The 22,587-nt window shown below is 46.9% G+C and overlaps 1 protein-coding gene across 1 annotated transcript in view; it reads left to right on the forward strand.

The window, feature by feature from the left end:
• The first annotated feature begins 281 nt into the window (after positions 1-281).
• The window catches only part of PTCHD4 (patched domain containing 4), a 90,936-nt gene continuing 68,630 nt past the window's right edge, over positions 282-22,587 (forward strand). The window contains exon 1 of the mRNA XM_083178655.1: positions 282-870. Within this exon, the coding sequence (XP_083034781.1) occupies positions 322-870 (549 nt within the window). The 5' untranslated portion in view covers positions 282-321. The remainder of the gene's footprint in view (positions 871-22,587) is intronic.

Consider the following 22,587-nt stretch of genomic DNA (forward strand, 5'->3'; position numbering starts at 1 on the left):
TCACTGGGGACCATGTATCAACCTGGCGGAAACGTATCTCGTCTGTATCCTTTGATCTGCAAACATCAAAGGGAGCCTGTTTGTTACCGCAACGGCCAATAATCCCCCGGTCCAGGCAGTGATCAGAGGGAGGAGGGGGAGAGGGGCAGTCTCAGAGCCCCCCCGGATCAATATTTGGCAGGCTTGCTGCAACTTGCTGCAGTCTGAGCAGGGGTATAGCAGGGTGCCTGGGAAGTGAGTGAGGAGGGCAACCCCCCAAATATCTGTCACATGTGCTTCCTAAGGAGACCTGGAGCATTAGTGAGCAGGATCTGCTGGAGGATGCTGCGGCAAGTGATCCACAGAGGGCTGAAGTCATTCTTCTACCAGCTGGGCTTGTTTGTCAGCAGGCACCCGGTCTTCTTCCTCACCCTCCCTGCAGTGCTCACCATCATCTTCAGCTTCCTCTTCCTCAGCCGCTACCAGGCTGCGAGGGACCTGGAAGCCCTGGTGGCCCCCAGCCACAGCCTGGCTAAGATAGAGAGGAGCCTGGCCAGCAGCCTCTTCCCCCTGGAGCAGTCCAAGAAGCAGCTGTACTCAGACCTGCACACCCCGGGGAGGTATGGCCGGCTGATCCTGCTCTCCAAGCCCGGGGGGAACCTCCTGCTGCAGGCTGAGCATATCCTGCACATCCACAAGGCTGTGCTGGACATGAGGGTGAGCTACAGGGGCTTCAACTACACCTTCTCCCACCTGTGTGTGCTGGGCAATGAGGAGAAGAGGTGCCTGCTGGATGATATCATAGCGGTGCTGGAGGACATCAGACAGGCGTCCCTGTCTAACAGCACATCAGCCAAGGTGCCTGTCAGCTACCCCAACACCAAGCTAAAGGTACGTCCCACACCTGGCCAACAGGTGTCATGTGTGTGTATGTAGCTTACCTGCACACAGACACACACACACACACACACACACACACACACACATGTCTAACAGCACATCAGCCAAGGTGCCTGTCAGCTACCCCAACACCAAGCTAAAGGTACGTCCCACACCTGGCCAACAGGTGTCATGTGTGTATGTAGCTTACCTGCACACACACACACACACACATCTAACAGCTCATAAGCCAAAGTGCCTGTCAGCTACCCCAACACCAAGCTAAAGGTACGTCCCACACCTGGCCAACAGGTGTCATGTGTGTGTATATGTAGCTTACCTGCACACAGACACACACACACACACACACGTCTATCAGCTCATCAGCCAAGGTGCCTGTCAGCTACCCCAACACCAAGCTAAAGGTACGACCCACACCTGGCCAACAGGTGTCATGTGTGTATGTAGCTTACCTACACACAGACACACACACACACACATGTCTATCAGCTCATCAGCCAAGGTGCCTGTCAGCTACCCCAACACCAAGCTAAAGGTACGTCCCATACCTGGCCAACAGGTGTCATGTGTGTATGTAGCTTACCTGCACACACACACACATCTAACAGCTCATCAGCCAAGGTGCCTGTCAGCTACCCCAACACCAAGCTAAAGGTACGTCCCACACCTGGCCAACAGGTGTTATGTGTCTGTATGTAGCTTACCTGCACATAGACACACACACACGCGCGTCTAACAGCTCATCAGCCAAGGTGCATGTCAGCTTCCCCAACACCAAGCTAAAGGTATGTCCCACACCTGGCCAACAGGTGTCATGTGTATATATGTATCTTACCTGCACACACACACACACACATGTCTATCAGCTCATCAGCCAAGGTGCCTGTCAGCTTCCCCAACACAAAGCTAAAGGTACGTCCCACACCTGGCCAACAGGTGTCATGTGTGTGTATGTAGCTTACCTGCACACAGACACACACACACACATGTCTATCAGCTCATCAGCCAAGGTGCCTGTCAGCTACCCCAACACCAAGCTAAAGGTACGTCCCACACCTGGCCAACAGGTGTCATGTGTGTGTATGTAGCTTACCTGCACACAGACACACACACACACACACATCTAACAGCTCATCATCCAAGGTGCCTGTCAGCTACCCCAACACCAAGCTAAAGGTACGTCCCAAACCTGGCCAACAGGTGTAATGTGTCTGTATGTGGCTTACCTGCACATAGACACACACACACACGCGTCTAACAGCTCATCAGCCAAGGTGCATGTCAGCTTCCCCAACACCAAGCTAAAGGTACGTCCCACACCTGGCCAACAGGTTTCATGTGTGTGTATGTAGCTTACCTGCACACAGACACACACGTCTAACAGCACATCAGCCAAGGTGCCTGTCAGCTTCCCCAACACCAAGCTAAAGGTACGTCCCACACCTGGCCAACAGGTGTCATGTGTGTGTATGTAGCTTACATGCACACACACATGTCTAACAGCTCATCAGCCAAGATATGTACAACACCAAGCTAAAGGTATGTCCCACACCTGGCCAACAGGTGTCATGTGTGTATGTAGCTTACCTGCACAGTGCACACACACACATACACGTATATCTAACAGCTCATCAGCCAAGGTGCCTGTCAGCTACCCCAACACCAAGCTAAAGGTAGATCCCATACCTGGCCAACAGGTGTCATGTGTGTGTGTGTGTGTGTGTATATGTAGCTTACCTGCACAGTGCACACACACACACACACACATGTCTAACAGCTCATCAGCCAAGGTGCATGTCAGCTACCCCAACACCAAGCTAAAGGTATGTCCCACACCTGGCCAACAGGTGTCATGTGTGTGTATGTAGCTTACCTGCACACAGACACACACACACACACACACACACACACGTCTAACAGCTCAGCCACCAAGGGGCCTGTCAGCTACCCCAACACCAAGCTAAAAGTATGTCCCACACCTGGCTAACAGGTGTCATGTGTGTATATGTAGCTTACCTGCACACACACACACACACGTCTAACAGCTCATCTGCCAAGGTGCCTGTCAGCTACCCAACACCAAGCTAAAGATCTGTGCCACACCTGGCCAACAGGTGTCGTGTGTGTATCTAGCTTACCTGCACACACATGTCTAACAGCTCATCAGTCAAGGTGCCTGCCAGCTACCTGCACACAGACACACACGTATGTATAACAGGTGTCCTACATGTGTATCTAGCTTACCCGCACACAGACACACACACACATATGTATAACAGGTGTCATGTGTGTAGGTAGCTTCCCTGCACACAGACACAAACGTATAATGTGTCATATATGTGTATATAGCTTCCCTGCACACAGACACAGACATGTATAACATGTGTCATGTATGTGTATGTAGCTTCCCTGCACATAGACACACATACACATGTCTAACAGGTGTCATGTATGCACACACAAAAAACAGGTGTCATTTATGTATATGTAGCTTTCATATACACACAGATATGCACACATATCTAACAGGTGTCATGTATGTATATGCAGCTTCGATGTACACACATATGTCTAACAGGTGTTATATATGTGTACAGTATGTCGCTTTCCTAAACTCAACAGACATAAACATGTGTATATGTATGTGTAAAATGTGTCACATGTATATGTACAGTAGGTGCCAGGTATATATATATATATATATATATATATATATATATATATATATATATGTATATGTATACCAGTAATCAGAGCGCCATGCTGTATTAAAGTGAAACAAGGTCCATGTCTTATTAATATTTGCATGATCAGGAAAAGGTGATATTCATCTATCTATCTATCTATCTATCTATCTATCTATCTATCTATCATATCTCAGTGTGTTGCCATTGGAGGGCACGCTGTGATATAAATAGATTTCTTACTGTACACAACACATAAGTGACTGCAGTGTACTATGCACTCAGGCTGCCTTCTGTACAGTACAGTGTATATTCCCATACACCTCTGCCTTCCCGGAACATTCATACTTGGCGTGTATGGTAAGGATAGTATATTTCTGAATAGCGCGCAACATGTGTAGCTCTGTTTACAGTACTGTATGTGGGATCATTTAATAAATTACTACTAAACTTGCAGCATACAGGAATCCAATGCAGAGGAATCAGGATTATTGCTTTATTCTGACAGCATTCATTATCTCCTGCATTGTGCTCCTGATACAGCGTGATCATCAGTCACTGAATTGTGATGTCACAAATACATCCTGAGTGCTCCTGACCTGCACTGCGCTGCGTAGTATGTGTACACACCACTCATTAGTGACCAGTTATGTACTGTACGGCGGTTTTCTGTGCCCTTGATTCTGTTGTTGTGGTGATCTATAGACTGCAGCTGATTGCAGCAGGCAGTGAATATACACTACACTACACACCTGTGATCTGTAAGCAGCCTGTGTGTTTTGGAGCAATCTCTAGAGGGTTGTGACTGCACCGACTGCCGCAGCATCTCACAAGTGTGCATGGTAGTGACTATAATAACCATTATAATAATGCAAATGCAGATTTTAGGACGTGGCTAATATTATTGCCTCAATCCATTCAACTCATGGTTTAGTTCATTAGCTGGAGTTGAGAGCGTCCGATTTATCAATTCCAGTAAGGCTCCTGAAACTTGTCAATCAATAAGAGTGACATGTTCTTGGTGCCACACAGATCTTATTATGTAGTGACACATTACTATCTGCTGCAGTGACAAATGTGACTGGTGGCTTCTCCAGAAACGCCACTCATGCTACTTTCTTCCTAGGTCTATGTATTTATATTCTCAGTAGATGAGGGGACTGTACATCGGCGCAGTCCATGTTGAGAGCGTCCGATTTATCGATTTCAGTAAGGCTTCTGAAACTTGTCAATCAATAAGAGTGACGTTCTTGGTGCCACACGGATCTTATTATGTAGTGACACATTACTATCTGCTGCAGTGACAAATGTGACTGGTGGCTTCTCCAGAAACGCCACTCCTGCTACTTTCTTCCTAGGTCTATGTATTTATATTCTCAGTGGATGAGGGGACTGTACATAGGCGCAGTCCATGTTTGTTAGATTGTCCCAAGACAGGAGAAACAGCAGAGTGATAGAATGGAATTTAAGCCTTGCGATACTAGAATGTCAACTTAAGGATAGTACTACGAAGTCACACTACTAGGGGGTGTGGGTCATTGGATCGACACAATTTAGATTGACATGCAATGAGTCGACCACTGAGGGTCAACAAGCCCTCGACATCTGAGACAGGTCGACATGGCTAAGGTCAACAGGGTAGAAGCTCGACACAAGAATTAGGTCGGCAATGGCAAGGTCAACAGTCAAAATGTCGACATGAGTTTTTTTTTTTCACTTTTTTGTCCAGGATGTAGACATATAGTCGACATGGACACGGGCAAAGTCTACCGCGCCTCCTTGCATGGTTCGCTGCCATCGCCATGCTTTGGGTACGGTGCATTGCTGCGCTTGGCACACTGTTCTATTCTCCCTCCACACCCTAGTGGATTGTAGGGCATGTCGGCACATGTCGGCTCAAAAAAACCTCATGTTGACCTTGCCATTGTCAACCTATTGGTTGTGTCGACCTTCAGATCCTGTCGACCGTAGCCATGTCGACCTATTTCAGTTGTCGACCTAAGGCCTATCGACCTTCAGTGGTGGAACCAATGCATGTCGACCGTAATAGGGTCTACCCAATGACCTTATTCCTTACTAGGTATCTGCTATTGGAATACAATGCAGGATATTGCGCCTGCAGAACATCCCTGCTTTATGTATATATGGATGTTATATTTGACTGTTTATTGTCTTATTACACCGCACTGAGACAGAGGTCTTCTGTGATTGGTGACACTCCATTGGTCACGCATGTTGTTTATTCCCTCGTGGCTGATGGGTGGCACAACTGGGCGGCAGAGTGGCTTAGATTACCCATGGTGTGTGTACAGGGCATGTTGCTGGTGCTGCAGGCCATGTTTTCAGGAAGATCTTTCCCACTGTAGATAGCACTGGTGCAAGCGCGTACTGATAAATATTGTGATGTGCAATGTCCTTACTCTGGGTTCAGTGAGCCTGCATCCGTCGACCCTGAAGCTATCTTATCTGCAAGACAGGAGGGGGGACGACGACGACATGTTGACACTTTGTACAGTGGTTCCACGTGCAGCCCTTGCTCTGCCCCCAAATGCCACAGAACGGATCTTGTGCCTGTGACTGTAAACGGTAGGGTTTACGTGCAAATCTGAAAGGAGCCCTTAGACCGCCACCGCAGGGGACAGGTAAAGAGCCTGGGATATGAATAGAAGGGTTAGGGGCCAAACATGGGGGTGTGGACTTTCCTATATCCAAATATAAGCTAAATGTAACAGGAGGTTCGACTGGAGATATCTCTCCATTTGTGACCGCACAAGCAGCCTTCATAGGTCTGTATGTGAGCGGCACAACACTCCCGAGATTGGCCCCAGTCATTAATGACATCTGAAGATGGCATTATCCCGATGATAGCCTATGGGTCCCCAACTACCCCCTTTAATGCACGCACAGTGCGTGTGCTGGATCTGAAGCCTTGACTCTGCTTCCAGCTCTATAAACAATTCTTTGGGCGCCATTTAAAAATCGAAAAACGGACGCAGCGTACACCTTTTATCATTGGCACTCTCAGTGCTGCTCCGCAGGGGAACGCACTACATTAATTGGGGTTTCATGTCGACAGGTGTCGACATTGACACAAAAACCATGTCAAACTCATGTCGACCTTTCCATGAGTCTACTTTTTTCCTGATCGACTTTTTTTTTTTGATTGAGTCAACCCTTTTGTCCATGTCGAACTTGTGCCTTAACACTGTCGACCCTTTGACCAACACATGTACATGCAGGGAATATATATATATTATAGATATTTGCAGCTATTTGATTAAGAAAACATAAAGAATTTCCCTTATTTGTGATTTCTGTCTATATATGTCTTTGAATTGAGGGTATATGTATGCAGAGCATTAGAGAGCCTGGCTGGGGCCAGGTACTTTTCAGGGGGCATGGCCTAATTGCAGGAGGTGTGGTCAGGCCTTAGCACGGTATCTGTCAGGGGCTGTGGGAGCCCAGGCTGTGTACAGGAGAGGAGGAACCGGAGGCAGGAGAGCTGGCCTTCCGTTAGTGCCTGGGAGGAAGGCAGGACCCGGAAGCACGGTGAGGGTGGGGCTACACACTGGGCTTTAACAGTGTGGAGGAAGAGAGAAGTGCTGTAGTCCAGCCCCTGGAGCCGTCCCCTCAGATAGCTGCTAACAGTAGTGACGGACTGAGGGACGGCTCAGTTACGGAGCAGTGACACGGTCCTTCGCACAAATCTAGAGCATTAGTGTGTGCACAGCATTAGGGTGGGCCTGTGCATACCTGGCACACCCCGTGCTCACGCCTATGGGCTTCAGTGACTGGGGCATGCTATCATTTTGGCTGAAAGCAAGCCCCTGTAACTGAGGCACTTGTAAAGGTGCCACTTCCACTAGGCTTTTACAGCCCTCTGCTTGTCCCCGCCCCCTGCTTCCAGATATTTGTAATGGGCAGCAGGAGGTGCCCATTAAACATGATGCAAAATTGAAAATGATTAGATTAATATAAAGTAGATAAGTATGACACAAGATATGTGTCATAAGTATCTTCTCTGTATTATTTTATAATTAATTAATGACAAGGGGAGGCACTGCCTCACCTGACTGCATGTCCCTGCATCAGACCTGGACCCGTGTAATTAGTACCCCCTCCCTCTCAGTACCTCTGTATGTATGTCACATTCCCTGAGAGTGGAATCTGCATTCCTTCCTTTATATACACGTATAATGACTGTGCTATGACAGTTTTCATAATAATTGATAGTCTGACATATTGTGGATTTGTCTCCAGTATAAATAAAAATACTTAGATTATTTGTATTATTATACTATTTCTGGAGTGTGTTTTGCGTAATAAAATTTCTCCTTTCTCTATAATTTATAACTATTGCTGTGTGACATGTGACAAATGCAGCGGAAAATATTTCCGTATGTATTTACAATAGACTCGTATTGTGATGCTTGTCAGAGAACAGTTTGCCGCTACAACAATCTATTATATACAGTAGAAGAGGGTGAACAAGGGATCGACCATGGTGTGGCCAACAGTCATTTAGGTCAACACCATTAAGGTAGAATATGAATAAGGTCAACAGGCACAAAATGTTGAAAAAGTAAAAAAAATTTTACTTTTGTGGGCCAAATCTTGTATATTTCATATTATGAAACCACCATAGGTAGAAATGGGCACATTTTGGGCAACAAGCACTCTCCGCTCCACTTTGACTTTTTTTAACCTGTTGACCTTTTGTTATACCTGTTGACATAACGCATGTCAACCGTATAGCTGGCTGGGGTTAGCTAACTATAGAATACCTATGGGCCCATTTACTAAGGGCAGGATATACAGTATCTGAGCAGGACCTTACCTCCCAGGATGCATTGCAATATGCGATCCTATCTGCGGTATACAATAAGGAGCAGACGCAGGGACAGGTGCTCCGAAAGGAGTCTGTCTCAGGGATCTGCTTTGCCGGCTGCCAGGGGGTCTGCATATATGCGGTCAATGCTAACCCCCGGCTTTGCATTCCGGATGTTAGTACATCAGGCACCTTCGGAAACATATGGGGAATACAGTTGCAAGTGGGATAGGAGGGATTGCAGCAGTTATCGGAGATTCTGCTGCTGTGCGAATTCGCAGGTCTGAATTACCCCCATTACCGTATGCTGCCCCTTTCCTGCTCTGATCTGGTTATTGGATAAATCTCATTATTGAAGTACACTTAGCTCATTGTCCTGTGCTGATCAGGAGGTCACATCGGTTTGCTGTGCAAAGTCACACAGCTCATTGTTCCGGCTGCTGGGTAATTTCATTGTACAATGTCACACAGCCCTACAATGTCACACAGTCCGATTCAGATCTGCCCGCTAGGCCCGGTATATTCACTGCCGAGTCAAATGCCGCCCCGTGGAACGCACATGCCCCCTGCCACCCGAATCCCGGCGCTATGCGCCTACAGAGGAAAAATCATTTGACGGTTACTCACTATCTGAATAATTTTCGATAGGACTTACCTTTCATCTGAACGCTTTCTGCCAAATTGGGGGCGGGTGCTGATGTCATGCAATGTCATTTCCCCCCCCCCCGCCCCGAGCAGGCAGGGGCACGCCTGCGTTTGTTGGAGTCCGCTTAAAGTTTCTATGGGCACGCCTACCGTTCACCCTGGCGAATGAAAAATTTGCCCGAGGAAAAGGGGGTTTGCACATGCGCAGTATAACGCATTCGCAAGTACAGACCCCCACTATTTGGGACGGGGACGAATTGGGACCTGTGCGTACCATTGGTCCCATTGGGTGGGGAGTATTGGTCCCATTGGGTGGGGAGTATTGCAGCTTGCTGACGGGAGTGCTGGAACGGATGCGGTTGGGAAGAGGGTGAAGCTGTATCAAGCTACAAAAAGTAATAAAGTGGAGAGTGATTAACAGCCAGCCAATCCACCCCTAGCTGACATTTTTCAAACCCAGTCTGTAGCCTGACAGGTAGGAGTTGATTGACTGGAGATGTGATTGGCAGCTTGATGTCATGAGCAATGATTCCTATTTCTGACCTCAGTATTCCCAGATAGTCAGCGTAGATAGCGTATTGTCTAGTGCAGGGGTGGCCAACCGGTCAGAGGTAAAGAGCCATAAAATATCGGTAGTCAAGCTAACGAGCCGACATCATGCGCGCGCCGAAGGCGCATGCGCCAAAAAAAGGGGCGTAGTCTATTTTGACCCCTTGGGTGGGTGTGATACAAATATGCCTCCAATAGTGCTGTGCCATATATACATATGCCCCCAATAGTGCCAGATACACATGCCCCCCCACAGTGCCAGGTATGCACCACACGGTGCCGGGTATGCACCACACGGTGCCAGAAAGCTGGTATGCCCCCACAGTGCCAAAAAGCTGGTATGCCCCCACAGTGCCACAAGCTGCTATGCCCCCACAGTGCAAATTTCCCAGCAGCAGCACTCACCGTTGTTGCTGCTGCTGCCGGGCAGGCGGGAGAGGACAGTCTGGTGTCCTCCTGCAGTCCTCCTGTCATGTCACCGATGGCAGGAGAGCACAGCACTTCCCTGTGACTGGGCCATCCACCAATGAAAGCTTGCTGGCCGGCTCCTGATTGGCTGCTGACCCGCGAGCTCTGATTGGCGGAACGGCCCAGTCACAAGGATGCACAGTAAGGGGTAGGAGAGATGTGCGATGCGCACTCTCCTCCCCTCAGAAGGAGAAGGGATTCAGGGAACCGGCAGCAGGGGGGACTGGGACGGACGGTGGGCGGCGGGCAGCAGTGGGAGCAGGAGCCGCACTTTACAAGGAGGAGAGCCGCATGAGGCTCAAGAGCCACGGGTTGGCCACCACTGGTCTAGTGTGTATGAACCTTAAGCAACACAGGGCAGGATAACAATTGTGTGATTTACAGTACCATTGTGAGAGGGTATGGGTCATTGGGTCCACCCATATTAGATCAACATGCATTGGCTTGACCACTGAAAGTCGAAATGGCTTAGGTCGTCAGGGTTCGAATGTCGACCAAGGCATTAGGTTGACAATGGGAAGGTCAACAGTCAAAAGGTTGACATGATTTTTTTTTTAAATTGTCCTGGACGTCGACATGGACGCCTCTAAGTGTACCGTGTTCCCTTTCATGGCTCGCTGCACTCGCCATGCTTCAGGCGCACTATTTTATTCTCCCACCATGTGGTAGTAGATGGTAGGACATGAAATACCACCAGTCGGCACATGTCGGCTAAAAAAAAAAACCTCATGAGGACCTTTTTACTGTCGACCTTCCCATTGTCGAACTAATGCTTGTGTTGACCTTCCAGCTATGTCGACCTATTTCATATGTCAACCCAAGCCGTGTCGATCTTCAGTGGTCTACAGTGCATGTCAACCTAATGGCCATATCCCATCACAAATGTCATACAGTCACAGCATAGAATGTTGCTCAGTCACAATGATTATTTGCATAGAGAAGATGTGAACCATCCGGTTAGTTTTCCCTTCTGCTTTTTCCGGTTCCTAGATAAAACTCTCAGGGCCGTAGTGTGTTGGATGTGTGGGTTTAGGAGATTTGTTCTCTGGGTGGAGGAATTGCAGGGCGGGAGGTGGAGAGAGACGGTCTCATTGTTGGCTGAAGACCGCAATGCTCCTTGGGTTACTATCTTGCAGTTACAAGATGTTTAGTGCTCTTGTAAAGTCCACATCTGCTAATTGAAGCATCGTCATACTGATGCGCGTTAATCTGCGGTGGAAACTGGGGCCCAGTCATGCGTAGGAACTAACCGAAATCCATTTACTTGTATACAGAATTTTTACATGTCTGGTATAATTGAGAGATTTCTAATGGAAGCGGTGTCTCAGAATAATTACATTTGTTTGATTAATCTACGTTCTACAATATTGTACGCAATGTTACTTTAGTTAATTCTTTAGGACCAAGTCATTATAAAATCAAAGCACAAAGTATTTGATTATTCTCCACCAGTGGATATGACTTTTTTATGGTGGTTAGGGTGAAAAATAAGGCGTCTTTCTACAGTTATCCCTAAACCTGTCTAAATTTTACTTTACCGTTGCTTAACAACAGCAGAGATGATTATCACGCTTTCCTTCATAAAGGGTCTTTAAACCACAACATTTAACATTTTCAGAATCAAATTGAACAAATGACAACCGTTTTCCAATGTTTATCTGACTAGCCAAACAGCCACGGCAGTGGTTCTCAACATCGGTCCTCAAGTACCCCTAACAGTGCATGGTTTCCAGGTCTCTACACAGATTCACAGGGGAAATAATTAGCTCCACCTGTAACCTTTAAAATGTGCCAGTGAATAATGAGTGCAGCTGCCGGATGAACGGGAATGTAACAGTGTAATGTGGGCTAGGTGACATGAGGGAGATTGTTAGACTAATGAGGGAGAGAGGGAGATTGCTGCTATGTCAGGGAGTCTCCTGCAGAATGCAGGAGGGGAGGTAACTATGGTGTAACAGTGTAATGTGGGCTAGGTGACATGAGGGAGATTGCTAGACTAATGAGGGAGAGAGGGAGATTGCTGCTATGCCAGGGAGTCTCCTGCAGAATGCAGGAGGGGAGGAAACTATGATGTAACAGTGTAAAGTGGGCTTGGTGACATGAAGGAGATTGCTAGACTAATGAGGGAGAGAGGGAGATTGCTGCTATATCAGGGAGTCTCCTGCAGAATACAGGAGGGTAGGTAACTATGATGTAACAGTGTAATGTGGGCTAGGTGACATGAGGGAGATTGCTAGACTAATGAGGGAGAGAGGGAGATTGTTGCTTTATCAGGGAGTCTCCTGCAGAATGCAGGAGGGTAGGCAACTATGACATAGCATTTTGTTAATATTCTGCCCAGATACCTCTTTTACACCTAGGGGTGTAAAAGCTATGCCCTTGCGATGACGCCTGTAGTTCCCCCCGACTTCTGCGTGATTGACTGGCAGCAAGATTGTGGGGGTGGGAAATAGCTGGAGGAAAACAGGGGTGTGTCACCCCCTAGGGGGTGGTAAATAGGCAGAGAGAAATAGGGGCATCATCCCCATTTTCTGGGAGAGGAGAGCCATGGGTCACCATGCAGACTTCCTGGCCTTGCAGCCACCGCCGCGCAAGGTGAGGCTTACTCAGCTGGCTAACTGCGTGGAATATCACTTCCGATGTTGGATCCCAGTTTGCGACATCGGTCACAGTGCTGGTATTGCAGGAGACATATTCTGCATGTCCCCGCATGTTGGCTAGTGACGCTACTTGCATGATGTCACAGTAGTCTCATGACCGTGGCACTGTGACAGACCGATTAGTCATATGAGGCAGCATATTATCCTGTCCATTACTCATACGATTGCAGATAACATTTTGCAGGCTCCTGCAGTCTGTGTATAGCAAGAATCCTGTGTTCCCCTTTATGTTTTGCTCTCTGTGAGGAGTATTAATCATACTGCAGGAATACTCTCTATTCACCACGTGATATTTATTTACACCTTGAACCTGTGTAACGAGGAGAGTTATTGTAAGGCTTCTGTGGCGTGTGTGTATTACAGTGAGCATCCACAGCTGCGCCCAGGGGGTCCGGCGTGACTGAAGCACTGTGTGCTGTATATCAGTATGGTTCCTGCTTCGATTCTCAGATGTACAGAGCAGCAGCACGAGGCTGCGCAATTCATTCCAATGATTTAGTAATTAGCACTGCAGGGAGGGGGGTGGCCTAGTTCTACCAGAAGTGGAGAAATATGGCTTTATCAGGTATTGTAAGGATGCATTGTGAGTTTAATGTACAGTACAGTGATATCCATACTGATGATTGGTTATACAGGGCAAAAGTAAATGCACTCATAACAAGTAGAGTGGCCAATCCCAGGATCGGTGGGATCCTGGGATTTGAGCCAAAAAATGCAGAGATTTAAATACCGGGAATGGACCTCTGACCGTCACGCTGCGCAGGCCGCACCACCCACCGCCCATATCCGCTCCAGACTGCGCACCTCTGAGTCCAGGTCACATGACCACCCTGTCTGCTGCTTCGGCCGCCCTCCGGCTCTGCAGCAGCTGCTGCCGCTGATGGCACCTGCCTGCTCCCAGAGGCACAGCTGCTGTCTGCCCTGCTCCCAGCTGCCCACCCATGTAAGTAAATGTATGGGGCTGCCGGTATGGGGGGACAGTGCAAGTTTTTTGCCTCTGCTGAAGTGTGTAGCACAATTAGAGATGTCAATCCCGGCATTGAAAAAATGTTTCGGGGTTAGATCCCTAATCACAAACCACCGGACCAAGTGGTTTCACGCTGCCCATGGACAATCAATGTGACCACCTCAGCCACAGAGATCAGATGCACAGTCCGGGGTTAGACAGTGCCAAAGGTGTGTTCTGGTATTCATACAGGTAATGCATATATTATTATCAGATGTCACAAGGTTGCTTAATATACATCACACTACTGCTTAATGAAACCAAAATAAAGTCTTGTTGCCACCTCTGTATTAGCCATTGTTGCCTACTCTGTCGAAAATCAGTTAGTGCCAAAGAGAGGACACGGCTCTGAGTCCTGAGGCCGGCTGCAATTCACGCACAGTGATGATACAGTAGTTGCAACATTTTGTAGCAGGGGTGGGGCCATGATGATGCAATTATCTCATCACACCCACTTTCCTGCTCCTCCACTTCAGCTGAGCAGCCCTGGTGGTATAGATGGTTCTGTCATGACAATAGAACTATTTTTTTTGTGTAGTTGCATCACTATAATGACTCTGCTGCAAATAGTTTGGTTCTGGTTCTATAAAACCTGATCTTTTAGGCGCTTATTTAATAAAGCTATTTAAGCCCTATCTTCCCCTAAGACAGGGTTTTTCCTATTTGTTAAAGGAAGCTGCCGACTTTGGCTACTGTTGATGATATCCTGTGATAAAGGTCATCTCAGGATGGTGGTAGCCAGGCTCAGGAAAAGAAAAAAAGGTACTTGTGTAGTTTCACGGCGGCACTTCCCTGCGGATCGCATCGTATGCAAATCGCATGCAAATCACATGCAAATCGTATGCAAGTACCCTACATGATAATAGAATTCAGAGATATTGGTTACATTAGGAGGAGATGTGGGTCCTGATCAGTGCCGAATTTCCCATTAGGCACGTGAGGCACATGCCTAGGGGCGGCACATGTTTGGGGGCGGCACTTGGATGCCTGTGATAGTACTGTCAGCCTGAAATGAACCAATAACTGCAAAATGTTTCCACTGCACTGCACCAGGTTCCATCTTAAATAGACTGTAAATGGATAGGACATGCATATACTGCCCCTGTAAGTTGTCCTACTTAGTAAATATGTATACATAATAAAAATAAGAAATACGTTACAGTTGGTGGCTTTTTTATTATTCTATTAAATTGCCAATCATCAAATGAGGACTTGTAACTAATCAATACAAATAATACAATTAGGCAGGGGGCAGCCATTATTTTTGTGCCTATGGGCGCCCTCACCCCTAAATCCGCCCTTGGTCCTGATATGCCACACGGAGTATTATGGGGTTGCTCCAAGGTAGGTTACTCTTAGTTTAGGTATATTTAAGTAAGGAGCCATTATCATGTTGCTCCTTGCTGGATAATCGTAGCCCCAAGTTAAGGTAACAGTGGTGTGGGGTGCGGTGCCCCTGGACTGGACTGGTCCGGCTTGGTGGCTCTAGTGTGGAACACCTTTACATTCTATAACACTTTGCACTATTTTTTTCTCACTAACAATATTTCTTGAATATTTTAATTACATTTCATTTTATTTCATTTTTTTTTCTCTCTCACTATCTATATACACAGTAGCTTCCGCTTCCTATCACTAATACCTATTAACACTATAGTACTTTCACTGGTGTGCTGCACTGGGCTTTCTAGCTTGTGCTATTATTTTGGGGTGCAGCACTCTGCACCTAGATATAGCTCTAGGGACCCCCAATATACAGAGAAGCCTTGACGATGGCTTGGGGGCTTACACATACATTTCCGCAAATATATGTAACCAATATCTCTGAATTCTATTATCATGTAGTGTTCTAGACTGGTTACTAATACCGTTCAGTGAGCTGGGGGAAAGCATGGATTGTTACTTACAGGGAATATAGTTTTGGGGGAGGGGCCCTAGACTGCACACCCTGGACATGTGCGGTGCTACCTGCTGAGACTTGTAGTGCAGCAAGCAGGAGGAGGAGTTTGCAGGTGCACACTAAATATATTTATTGCATTTCTGAGGTTATTAGCATAGTAATGGCCATTAGTATGGGCTTGTCCACCGCATCCAGGTCACCTCAATCGGACAAGTCCCTAACACTACTCTGAGACAAGTCCAGGGCGCGGGACCGCCCAGGCCAGCCTAGCAGAACCACCCCGTGGCATCACATTGGTGTAAAATTAAAGTGATAGTAAAGGGATATAATGGAAATTATATGTGATAAGACTTACATAAGTGAGAGGTAATAATAAAATGTGAATGGCGCTACATATATACTAAACAAACTAAAGGGGTGATGGAAAGTGTTCGATATGATGCCAAGGAGCAGCCCAGCAACAGCAGCCCAAAGAGCCCTGCGCCCCAAACACAGTCCCACAGACTAACAGCATATATATATAAATGCTCACCTCCATTCGGCTCCCTTCCGCCACATCACTCCAGGAAGGAGGGAGATGCGGCGGTAGCTGAAATGCTCCACGGGGGGGGGGGGAGTTGCAGGGGGGAAGGGAGAGTTGCTCATCTCCATCCTCCCTCCCACCGCATCACTCCAGGGGGGGGGAGGAGAAGCGGCGGCAGGGTGGCTCCACAGGGGGAGGGGTGTTCCCCACCTCCATCCATCCTGCTCCCCTCCAGTGGCCGGCACACCAGGCAGATGCCTAAAGCTGCCTAGTGGTGGTGCCGGCCCTGCTTGTATGCTCTAACTGACCCCTATTGTTTCCTGCCCCTGCAAACTAATAATACTACAGGGAGGAGTAACACAGCGCTGCCCATGTTAAGTGTACAGTATATTCTGAATGAACAACCTCATCCTCGATCAGCATAAAAAAGTAAGTAAAATGAGGTTTTATATATATATATATATATATATATATATATATATATGCAAAGACAGAGATAAGTTTGAGGTGGATGTGCGCTTGGTCGGCTGCCTTGTGGGGGTGATAATGATGGAGTGGTAACCCTAGAAACCACAAAAAACAGAATGCACAAAAAGGAAGAATATCAATATATCCTCCACTGGCGCCGAAAAATACGTCCCTATGAGTCAAGGGGCGATCCTCTTCTCCAAATCTGGGGAAGGCTATTTCATAAAATACCGTACGCCCCTTATGGGGTGAGGGGGTTCCACTTCTCCGAATATAATGAGCTCAGAACAGGTCCCAAGGGTAGCTGTCACACTGGTGGAAGTAGTTGTGAATCCCTGCGTCCCTTAAAGCCTCAGTATGTGATCGTGATGACCCAAAATGAGAAATGATTGGGGGTATAGTGTAAAACCATTTATTAAAAATATAAACATAAACAGATAAAAAGGCAAATGGAGCCACTTGGCATAATACCGTGTATGGTGGAGAACAAAGATATTATCAAAGTTCTCAAACAGACTTGAAGCTGAGCGGGATTGATCCCGGTAAAACCAAAAGTCCACGCTCCCTCCAGGTATCGGTATGAAGTGCCAAAGGTCCAGAAGTCCTCAAACAAATAGTCCAAAACACTCCAAACGCGTTTTCGATTGCTGCCTGCAATCTTTATCAAGGAGATAGTGTATGGACCAATCACTACACCTTAAATACCCCTCCCATCCAATAGAAAAGAACAGCTTGTAAAAACAGAGACACTGTAGTCCAATCGCCGTCCGGTCTGTGACTTCCGGTTTCGGCCGATGACGATTTCCGGTGGTGTGGAACGCAGCGTGCGTTCCATGTACTCTCAGCTTCCTGGCCGGATGTGACGTTTGTGACGCTGCGTGCATACTGTGTGCTTTTAGTCTCATGCCGGATCTGGGCTTGGTAGTTTCCGGCGGAATGGAACGCAAATGATGTTATGTGCGTTCCATATATTTTCTGTTTCCTGGTTTGATACCCGCTGTTTATGTCCCATGCCTTTATGGACCATTCCGCCATATTTCCGGCATAATGTGGCAGGAATGGAATAGAATGTCCCCGTTGTTTTACATGAGACTACGGTTAAAGAACGGCATAGTATAAGTATGACTCATAACAGTACATGGATAAAGTGCAAAAGTGAACATGGAACAGTACAATGGATATCTGTATTTAAAAAGGTCTGATAAAAAACTGATATATTAAAATGACAGATATAATAAGAACAACTAGTGGAACAACTAGTTAAAAGTATAGGGCCATAAAAACTATATATACATGTGATGGAAAAGTGACAGTGAAAAATTCATAGAAACCATTTGACCTCGAAATCGAGGTTAAGCCCCCCTGATTTTAAAGTATTAAAATTGTAAATGCACTTCATCTCTTCCTGTGCAAGTCTGGTGGCCAAATTTTTGGTCCGCACATTACTAAACATCTGTTTTATACCCAAGAATCTGATGACATGCTTAGTGGATGAATCATGTTTCATTTTAAAATGATGCGAAAGGGAATGGGATTCTAGTCCCTTGCTGATATTGTTTAGATGTTCCGCCAATCTAACCTTAAAAGGCCTAGAGGTGCGACCAGGGGAGCCGAGAGAGGGGGGGAGTGGGTACTAATTACCCGGGCCCAGGCTTGCTGAAGGGGCCCCGCAGGGGCCCTGGTCTGACCCCTCCCTTTCCCCTCCATCCCTCCCGGGTAGCAACAGTAGCACACACTTCTACAGCATGTGCTGTGCTGACAGCAGGCTCAGCATGAGTGTCTCACTGACAGCGTGAGAGGTCATGCTGAGCCTGCAGTCAGCACAGCACATGCTGTAGGTGTGTGCTGCTTCTGAGATTACAGTTTTTGGTTTTCTTTCACCCTCCTCTAAACATTTTGGGGGCGTGGCCTAAGTGTGGGAGGTTCCCACAACACACACACTTAGGCCACGCCCCCAACATTTTACCGGGGCCCGGCATTCCTCTCGGCTGCCCTGGGTGCGACCAATATAAAATAGATGGCATGAACATTCGATAGCGTAGATTATATTCTTGCTATTGCAAGTTATAAATTCCCCAATTTTGTGTTGTGTTCCATTAATGGTTAGATCACTGTATTTAGTAATTCCCCTATAGTCAACCGTTCTACGCCCTTTACAGTTGCCACATCTATGGAAGCCCTTGCTTGCAATAATACCCTGAGGTTTTAAAGTGATAAGTGCACTCCGAACCAGTTTATTACTGATATTGGGGGCCTTCCTATAGATGAATCTGGGATGTATTGGAAGATGGGGGCCGAGTATGGGGTCTTTTTGAAGAATGTTCCAGTGTTTTCTAAAGGAACGTTCCACTATTTTGTGTTGAGCATTAAAATTGGTAGTGAATGCCCATTTGTAGTCATCATTGTGTCGAGGTGGTGCAGTCTTCTCGGTCAGGAGGTCAGCCCTGTTGATATGGTCAGTAGCGGCTAGTTTGTTCCTAATGATGTCGGTATCATAACCGCTTTTGATGAATTTTTGAGACATCTTAGTTGCTTGTTCTTTGTATACAATGTCATCACTGCAATTTCTTCTGACTCTTGAACTGGCCCCCTGGTATAGCATCTAACCACTGAGTGTGATGACAGCTGTCTTTTTGTATATAAGCTTGGCAATCCGTGGGTTTAGTAAAAGTTTTGGTTTTAAAAGTATAGTTTTCAATATAAATAGTGACATCTAAAAAATCGATAGAGTTATCACTAATATTAAAAGTCAGTTCTATATTCCTATTGTTGGAATTTAGGTGATGTATATATAAAATCAGTGATCAAACAGTAATCAAAATACTTTAGATTCATATAAAATGTCACATCGACCATATGCACAGCCTGCTGTAGCACGCAAGTGCCCATTGGGTTCCCCATATAAAGACGTTCAGTCAGAACAGAGAGGGATTCAGCCTTTGAAGTTCCCTGAGTACCTCAGTGCTGTATAAAACACATGAAGATGTGCCTTTTATCTCTCTAAGCTGCGCCGCACAGCGCAGAACTTCTGCAGGAACAAAAACTACTTCCCCAAATCTGCTGGATTCGCCTTGATGTTTAAAAATATTCTGATTTACTGCCTGGTGTTACTTTCTCAGGTGCAGTCATTGTATCACACACCAGCCTTATGATATCACCGCTGTTCAGTTCCTGAAGCTGGACAGCAACGAGCCATAAGACTGGAAATATCAAAGTAAATGCATAGGAAAGTCACTGATTGAGCCGACATGTGCCGACAGGCGGTATTTCATACCCTACCATCCACGACGGTGTGGTGGGAGAATAAAATAGTGTGCCGAGCACAGTGAAGCACCATGCCCGAAGCATGGTGAGCGGATGCGGTACACTTTGACCTAACTAGATGCATACCTAACTACCACCAGCCCTCGCTAACTGCTGTAAGGGGACGCGTGCGCGTCGCTTTACAACGGAGCTTCCCGTCGGTCCCTACCGCATCGCCCCCAGTCCCCGCCACTTGCTTCCAGCTCCCCCCTAACCTATGCTCTATGAGCTGTATCGGCATTGCATCCCCTGATTTCCTGGGCAAACGATATTCAGTGCACACTGAATGATATCGGTAAGCAATATCGTACAGTGACGTCACTGGGACCCATTCCTTTATGATGCACGTGGTGGAGAATGAGATCCCTACCGGTGTACAAACTGCCATTAACATCTGTAAACGAGATAAAGATGATTTATTTTATTGTTACAGACAACTCATTCTATCCAGAGTATACAAACCACTGATGTATACAAATTATAAAGGACAGCGGAATATAAGAAGGTTTCAAAATGTCAGTGGCTGTCATTACAAGAAAAGATATTTCCCATCCAGCAACAGAAGAATGTTTATCGGGAGATTAGTAGAGAGCAGCGGAGGTTGTGTTCCCTGCAGGCAGGGCCGGATTAAGGTTTGTTGGGTTCCCATGGCAACCGGTTTGTGGGGAGGGTGGGGGGGCCTAGCAATGCAAATGTGAATAAGGCAGCATAAGAACGCCGGTGATGTTATCGAAAAGTATCATGTGTAAATACGCACAGCGCTGCAGATGTGTTCAACATACTGTAGTGCCCCCAGTTCATGTTATGCCACACAGAAACCCGGTTCATTTATATACAGGAGTGACCCAGGCTGGTGACATGGTTGTGTGTGGCAGCCCTTAGATGAACACTCTGGCTGCTAGGGTGGCCAAGCCTGGGACCAGGATCGGCGGGATCATGGGATCTGGCCCTTAAATTGCTGGGAATTCAATCCCGGGATTGGAGTCTCCAATTCCGTGATTTCGGGATTAGACTATGCATGCACATTCCCGATTAGACTACGCCCTTCTCTTCCTGACCCCAGCATGCAGCTCTGTACAGCGTGATGAGGTCAGAGGTCACACTGCACCATCCGCACGGTCACACCTGAACACACTGCTACCGCTCACCCGCTCCCGGCTGCACCGCTGCTCCGCTGACTCCCTCCTGGATGCACCGCCCGCTTATATAAATCAGCGTGCGGGGCAGTCGGTTTGGGTATGCAGTCATTAGATCTAGAATGTCTAGGTCGACAGTCATAAGGTCGACCACTATTGGTCAGCATGGTCAAAAGGAAGACATGGAAAAGGTCAACATGAAAAAGGTGTGCCGAGTGCAGCGAGACACCAAGCCCGAAGTATGGTGAGTGTAGTGAGCCATGTGAGGGGACATTTAGACGGTGTCCATACCGACCTGTGTCGATACAGACACAAAAAATATGAAAATTTCATGTCGACCTTTTGACTGTCAACCTTTTTACCCTGTTTGACTGTCGACCTGTTAACTGTCGTCCTTTTAACCCTGTCAACCTTTTGATTGTCGACCTTAGGACTGTCGACCAATAGTGGTTGCCCATATGACTGTAGACCTAGACATTGGAGAACAAATATACCATAACCGCCGGTTTGGGGGGGGGGGGGTGTTTATTTTATTAGGGAGGCCATTCTCGGAATACTGGGAATCTCGGGATTGAGCATTTTTAAATCCCGAATACCGGGATTGAACGGTGGGTGCACCCAGGAAAATGCTGACCCTGCGTTCCTGGGCACCTGTATTCTGGGGGCGGTTGCTGCCCGCTTAATCTCGGACCTGGACGCCGCAAGATTTGCACCATGTTCCTGGTGATAGATCACTGGGAAAATGGCCGCCGTGAGACCACTTCCTGTGGCTTAGCATTTGCTGTGGAACATTTAAAGCATAAAACATCCACACAATCTCAGGATATAAAATACTACTATAGTTTATATAAAATAGCAGGCGGTAGAAGATAGCAGTAATCTGTATTATGTATATATTTACTAGGCAGACTAATACAGCTGCCCCCACAACGTGGAACTGAATTTCCATAATACAATAGACTATTATAGACTATAATAATAATAATAACTGGGAGCACTTCTACAGCGCTGCTTGTTTGAATGCAGTAAAAAAACATTACTCAGAAATCATTCTCATTACAACATATTCAGAATATAAAACAACCACGGGTAAGCAGGTGGACAAAATGGCAGTAGGTCATGACCTCAAATAATGGAATATTGCCCGGATCCGGCTACAGATAATTGTAATATAATATTAAACTACAATTGCAGAGTTGTGGTTCGGAAGGTCATCCATATCTGACCATTCACAGCTGTAAAGTGCCTGATTTAAATCTAATAATGCACTGCAGCTTGTTATTCCAAATGTAAGTATAATGATGTTCCAATGCTGTCACATTACTGTAATGAATAATGTGTCTGACGGCCGTTACCTCTACCCTGAATAGGGGAGGATAGCGGGTGGTTCTTACCAGTGGTGGCTCCAGAGGAGGGGTTGCAGCACATTTCAAAATTCAAATAGGGGAGCAACACCGACTGCCAGTGAGTCAGTTTGGATTGGCAGTTGGTGGCAGTGGGTGTGGCTCCCCTATTTGAATTGTGTCACCCCTGGAGCC

This window comes from Crinia signifera, chromosome 3 (assembly GCF_055691185.1).
Source record: "Crinia signifera chromosome 3, ASM5569118v1, whole genome shotgun sequence".
Classification (NCBI taxonomy): Eukaryota; Metazoa; Chordata; class Amphibia; order Anura; family Myobatrachidae; genus Crinia; species Crinia signifera.